Below are 6,876 nucleotides of genomic sequence, written 5' to 3'. Positions count from 1 at the left end.
ATAGTAGCGATTTTGCGATTCTCAAAAAAAGGGATGGGGCAACTTTGCACCCTTCTGCCCATCAGAGTTGCTCCTCATTCGTAACACACCAGTGAAGGTATACAAGCAGATTGATAACCTGTTGTTCGATACGTTCCGAATACCTCCCTTCACTGACGGGAAAGGTCATGATGCAATTGTATATAGCATTGGCCTGATTAGAGTATCATGCTGTTCCTGCTCCCCGTAAAATATGTATGTAATCTCAGTGGAGCCTATGGCCAGGGGTTTCACCAGTCAGTTGCCGAACGTGGGGCATTTCAGGTTATCAGCGGATAATCTGCCGAAAGCCTCCTTCAAGCAGAGGAGTGGGAGTTATTTCATTCAAACGTTATTAGAGACATACTTGTTTTCAGTAGTGGGAACCTATTCTCCATATCAGATGCATCTATAGCGAAAGGCAAAGGCAAAGGTTGAGTGGAAGTTCAGTTTTAGTGTAAGTTGGTGACTTTCCTCGTTTCAGTTTGATGTAAGGGATCGACCCAGCGATTTAGTTGCATAATTGTTGACCAAGACTACTGCAGCTTCAGTGTTCACAACGATGTCTCCACTACATTAGATAGAGAGAGAATAAAACAGCAGCAACCGTGTTTAGTTGCTCAGACTACGGGATACATCCTCACGGTCACGTGGTTGATTTGAGCTCCCTGTTTCATCGCATTGTCATGCTTACGGCACTGATATTCAGGCCGGTTTTCTCTGTCTGGGGCTTTCCCCGCTGCCATCGGGAGGTAGAACACAGAAGAGAGGAGCAACATCTGTTTTTCCAGTTGGACACCTTACAGCAATAGGGAATGAACTGTGATTTAATGTTTTCCAACACCGGCCATCTGTCCCTCATTGTTTTTATGGTGATGCCCATGTCCCTTTCTTGCCCCGGTACGATAAAAATCTAAAGAGTGGTCGATATGTCCCGCTACAGAGAGATAGAATAAAGCCCCATGTTCGAATTTATCTTTCACTGCCCCGCATCTCAGTGTTGGAAATTGGCAATATTTTATTTGTTTATTTCCACTGTGCTTGCCTGGTTCCAGTTTAATGACTTTTAGATTACAGTTCTTTTTGGGCAACATAACGATCTCCCTACCTCTCTTGGTGTCGATCCATCTATCTATCTGGCCATCCATCTGTCTATCTATCTGCCAATTAGACTTTCTGTCTGACTGTCCTCTACCTGCAGCGTTCCCTGCTTCTCTGTCAAACTATACATCTGCGGCCGTGCCAGATATTGCAAAATTGTTTGAACGGATGTCACAAGTTTGACAATAAGAAATTGTTTCAGTCGTGGAAATGCCTCTTTTCTCAGTTTCACTGAAGAGTGGGAAGGGGGCGGCGAACATCAGAGGAAGACGATGTTCGAGAGAAGAAAATGGGAGTCGGGCTGGTAAAGGAAAATGGTGGAGGGGTGTAATTATTGGAAGTTCGCGAAGGCGCTCTCTATTTATCTCCAAACCTGCACATCACCTCCCTCTGGTGCCTCTTCTTCCCTTTCTTCCAAGGCGTTCTGTCAGAATCCTATCAGATTCTCCCTTCTCCAGTCCTTTAACCAACCGCCCTCCAGCTCTTTGCTTCACCACTCCCCCCCTCCTGATTTCACCTGATTAATTCCATTTACCTCTTCCTCTCCTCCACCATTTCTAACGCTGACTTTTAATGTCTTCCAGTCCAGAAGACGGGTCTCGGCTCGAAACGTCGCCTATACTCAGGCAGTAGTGATAGGAGACTTTATAGTAGGGGTCAGACAGGTGATTCGGTGGACGCAGGAAGGAAACTCGGATGGTAGTTTGCCTCCCAGGTGCCAGGGTCCGGGATGTTTCAGATCGCGTCCAAGATATCCTGCCGTGGGAGGGAGGACAGCTAGAGGTCGTGGTACATATTGGCACCAATGACATAGGTGGGAAAAGGGAAAATGTCCTGAAAAAAGACTATAGGGAGTTGGGAAGCAAATTGAGAAGAAGGACACCAAAGGTATAATCTCGGGATTACTGTCTGTGCCACGTGACAGTGAGAATAGGAATAGAAAGAGGTGAAGGATAAATGCGTGGCTGAGGCATTGAAACAGGGGGCAGGGATTCAGATTTCTGGATCATTCGGACCTCTTTTGGGGCAGGTGTGACCTGTACAAAAAGGATGGGCGGCACTTGAATCCCAGGGGGACCAATATCCTGGCGGGGAGGTTTGCAAAGGCTACTGGGGAGAGTGTAAACTAGAATTGCTGGGGGTGGGAACGGAACTGAAGAGACTGGGGAAGAGGAGGTTGGCTCACAAATAGAGAAAGCTTGTAGATTGTGCGAGAGAGAGGATAGGCAGGTGATAGAGAAGGGACGCGCTAAGACCGACGCTTTGTGATGTGTCTATTTTAATGCAAGGAGTGTTGTGAACAAAGCGGATGAGCTTAGAGCGTGGATCAGTACCTGGAGATATGATGTGGTGGCCATTACAGACACTTGGCTGGCTCAGGCACAGGAATGGTTACTTCAAGTGCCAGGCTTTAGAAGTTTCAGAAAGGACAGGGAGGGAGGCAAAAGAGGTGGGGACGTGGCACTGTTGATCAGAGATAGTGTCACGGCTGCAGAAAAAGTGGACGCCATGGAGGGGTTGTCTACGGTGTCTCTGTGGATGGAAGTTAGGAACAGCAAGGGGTCAATAACTTTACTGGGTGTTTTTATAGGCCGCCCAATAGTAACAGGTATATGGAGGAGCAGTTAGGGAAACAGATCCTGGAAAGGTGTAATGATAACAGAAGCACGAGGAAATCGGCAGACGCTGCAAATTTAAGCAGGAGAAGGGGGTCGTCGTTGGGGGTGGGAGCAGCCTCCAACTGCGACTCCACACATGCTTCGATTGTGACTCCCGTCTCCCCTTCCACCACCAGCACTCTACAATCACCTCTCCCTCAGATCCCACCGTTAACCGCTGGAACCTCAGAGGCTCCGTCTTCCTCTCACCCCAACCCTTCCCTCTCCAATGACTCAACCAGCCTCCCTCCCCCCCTTTGATCCCGGCTCTCATCCGTGCCGGGTCTTTGCTATCCCCTCTGACATTCCACTCTCTGAGGCAGAACGAGCTGTCCTCAGTAAGGGCCTCACCTTTGTTCCCCTTCACCCACCCACCCACAAGTTCCGCGTACGCCATGACGCTGACCACTTCTTCCGCCGGCTCTGTCTCCAAGCTCACATTTTGGCAAGGTCTCTCCCACCCCCACCGATGCCCCTTTCTCCCGTCTTCAACCCCCCTCCTCTTCATAGACACCCCACTCTGGTCTTCTGCCTGCAATGGATCTCTTTATTGCTAACTGCTGACGGAACATCAACCGTCTCGACTTCACCACTTCACTACACCTTGTTCTAATTTCAACCTCACTCATTCCGAACACTCTGCTCTCCACTCCCTCCTCACCAATCCCAACCTCACTCTAAAACCCGCTGATAAGCGGGGCGCTGTTGTAGTCTGGTGTATTGACCTCTACCTGGCCGAGGCACAGCGGTAACTCGCTGATACCTCCTCTTATTTACCCCTCGGTCATGGCCCCACTAAGGAGCACAAGGCCACAGTCTCCCACACCATTACCAAACTTATCAGCTCTGGGGATCTCCCATCTACTGCCACCAACCTTATATGCCCCGCACTTCCCGTTTCTACCTCCTACCCAAGATCCACAAACCTGCCTGTCCAGGTAGACCTATTGTCTCAGCTTGCTCCTGCCCCACGGAACTCATTTCTGCGTACCTTAACACTGTCTTATCCCCCCTTGTTCAATCTCTTCCCACCTATGTTCGTGACACTTCTCACGCTTTGAATTTTTTCAATGATTTTAAGTTCCCTGGCCCCCACCGCCTTATTTTCACCATGTGCGTCCAGTCCATATATAACTCCATCCCTCACCCGGACGGTCTCGAAGCTCTTCGCTTCTTTTTGGATTCCAGACCTAACCAATTCCCCTCTACCACCACTCTCCTCTGTCTAATGGAACTAGGTCTTATTCTCAATAATTTCTCCTTTGGCTCCTCCCACTTCATCCAAACCAAGGGTGTAGCCATGGGCACCCGTATGGGTCCCAGTTATGCCACCCTTTTTGTTGGCTTTGTGGAACAGTCCATGTTCCAAGTCTATACGGGTTTCCGTGTCCCTCTTTTCCTTTGCCACATCGACGACTGCATTGGCTCTGCCTCCTGCACGCATGCTGAGCTCGTTGACTTCATTAACTTTGCCTCCAACTTTCACCCTGCCCTCAAATTTACCCGGTCCATTTCCCACACCTCGCTCCCCTTTTCTTGACCTCTCTGTCTCTATCTCTGGAGACAGATTGTGAATCTACTTCTATTATAAACCTCCTGATTCTCATGATAATCTCGACCATACCTCTTCCCAACCTATCATCTTTAAGATACTCTTCACTCTTCTCAGTTTTCTTGCATCTGCTGAACTTGATCCCATTATGGATGCTGTCCTCACCCGCATCACCCCTATTTCTAGTACGTCCGTGTACACCCCTTCCCACCGCCCTTCTAGTGATGGAGTTCCTCTTGTCCTTGTCTACCACGCCTTCAGCCCCTGCAACTTCCACCATCTCCAAGGAGATCTTACAACTAAACACCACCCCACTCTGTTCTTTCAACAGGGATCACTCCCTCCACAATTCCCTTGTTCATTCATCCCTCATCACTAATCTCCCTCCAGCCACTTAGCCCTGCAAGCGGACTAAGCGCTACACCTACCCGTACACCTCCTCCCTCACCTCCATTCAGACACAAAACTGTCCTTCCAGGAGAGCCAACACTTCACCTGCGTACCTGCTGGGGTCGTCTATTGTGTCCGGTGCTCCCGATGCGGCCTCCTTTACATTGGTGAGACCCGCCATAAATTGGGAGACCGTTTTGTCGTGCATCTCTGTATCATCTGCCACAAGGGGGACTCCGCAGTGGTCAGACATTTTAATTCGGATTCCCATTCAGAGGACTCGACCGATGGCCTTCTCTTGTGCCAGAATGAGACCACCCAGAGGGTGGAGGAGCAGCATATATTCCATCTGGGTACCCTCCAACCTGATTATATGAATATTGAATTCTCCTTCCAGTAAACAAATTCCGCCCCCCACCCACTTCTCTATTCCCCACTCTGAACTTTCATTTCCGCTCACCAGCTCTTTCCTTCCCCCGGGTCCCCTCCTTCCCTTTCTCCTATTGACAATGCTCCAATTCTTTATTTTCCAGCCCTTGACCCACCCAACACTTGACTTCACCTCCCAGCTTGCCTCTGTCTCTTCCCCGTGGGTCCCCTCCTTCCCTTTCTCCTATTGACAATGCTCCAATTCTATATTCTCCAGCCCTTGACCTGCCCAGCACTTGACTTCACCTATCACCTTCCAGCTCGCCTCTGTCTCTTCCCCGATCTTTTTATTCAGATCACTTCCCCGCCTCCTCGGGAATGAAAAAAGGCTGGTGGTCCAAAATGTCGACTGTTTACTCTTGTCCAAAGATACAGCCTGTTCTACTGAATTCCCCCAGCATTTTGTGTCTGTTGCTTTGGATTTCCAGCATCTGCAGGCTTTTTCATGTTTGAAGTAATTATTTGGGCTTTGTTGAGATTGTACCTGGAATATGGTGTAAAATCCTGCTCCCCATACTAACACGGGTTAGACAGACCAAAGAACAAACTGCCGGAGGATCTCAGTGGGTCGGGCAGCATCTGTGGAGGGAAATGGACCGTCAGCATTTCGGGCCGAGACCCTCCCTCTGGACTGAGAGTGGACGGGAAATAGTCAGAGGAAAGAGGTGAAGGGTGGGCATGGGCAAGAGCTGGGGAGTGAGAGGTGGATCCAGGTGAGGGGGGGGGGGAGGTGGGACGATGGAAATAGTGACAGGGGTGGGGGATGAGTGGTTGGGGTAACACGGGCTGCAGAAGATATTTAATTCCATGGAGGATTATCGAAGAGGTTAGAGAGTATTTGTTATAGAGATTGGCCAGACTGATTCCTGGAGGACGATGAAGTCTCAGGGATGGTCTTCACATAAATCAGAGGCCAGCGATGTGTGGAGATCGAAGGGATCGAGGAAATGAGGATCATGGAGAAACATGTGGCTGAGATGGGAAAGCAGCCGCCATCTCGTTGATGGTTTGAGGAGCTGAATGGCCTCCTCCTGCTGTTTCTTAATTGATGTTTCATTGTTCCTGTCCAGTGAGGCTCAGGAGGAATGTGAATAGAAATTAGTGTTTAGAAACATGGAAGTCGTTTCAATGAATCCTGCACATTTCCTCTTCGGGTGGGAATTGTGGATCGGACCGGGATGGGAATTGAACCCGTAACTCTGAGAACCAGGAGGTGGAGAGATGGGGACGGGGAAGATACAGAGGGAAAAATTAACAATGTAGCTGGTGTAAATATGAAATAATGTGTAAAATGCGGCAGGTAGGTCGGGCAGTGTGAGATGGGCGAGGAGCGGAGTCAGCGGTTCAGACGGGAGACCCTCCACCCATTGCCTGATCCACTTCTCCTTCCCATTTCAAACGCAGATCTGCAGCATCTGCGCTTTTCGCTTCCGAGGCCCCGCCCCCGCTCTCACAGTGGGCGGTGGTTTTCGTTCCGTTCTCTGTTGAAGCGGATCGTCGGCGGGGAGCCGGTGGACCGATCGCTGTCTGAAGGACAATTTGATCAAGTTCCCATCGGTGAGTATTGAGGCCGATCCCGGGGGAGGGAAACCTGATGTTGGGCTGAGAGTCCCATTAACTTCCTCGAACTGGCGGCCCCGTCCCGCTTCCTGGACACAACCTGTCATGGTCGGTCCGGGTTATGGAACCTTCACACCGAAACGACTGAGATGAGCCGCCGCTCAGCCC

At 50.0% G+C, this 6,876-nt stretch overlaps 1 protein-coding gene across 1 annotated transcript in view; it reads left to right on the top strand.

Annotated features, from left to right (window-relative positions):
• Positions 1 to 6,467: 6,467 nt before the first annotated feature.
• LOC140720814 (NACHT, LRR and PYD domains-containing protein 3-like) overlaps positions 6,468 to 6,876 on the top strand; it is a 73,868-nt gene continuing 73,459 nt past the window's right edge. Inside the window, exon 1 of the mRNA XM_073035656.1 lies at positions 6,468 to 6,705. Within this exon, the coding sequence (XP_072891757.1) occupies positions 6,468 to 6,705 (238 nt within the window). The remainder of the gene's footprint in view (positions 6,706 to 6,876) is intronic.

The sequence above is a fragment of the Hemitrygon akajei genome, unplaced genomic scaffold (genome assembly GCF_048418815.1).
Source record: "Hemitrygon akajei unplaced genomic scaffold, sHemAka1.3 Scf000047, whole genome shotgun sequence".
Taxonomy (NCBI): Eukaryota; Metazoa; Chordata; class Chondrichthyes; order Myliobatiformes; family Dasyatidae; genus Hemitrygon; species Hemitrygon akajei.
The sequence above is the reverse complement of the archived record's forward strand: the minus strand, read 5'-3'. Positions and strand labels throughout refer to the sequence as shown.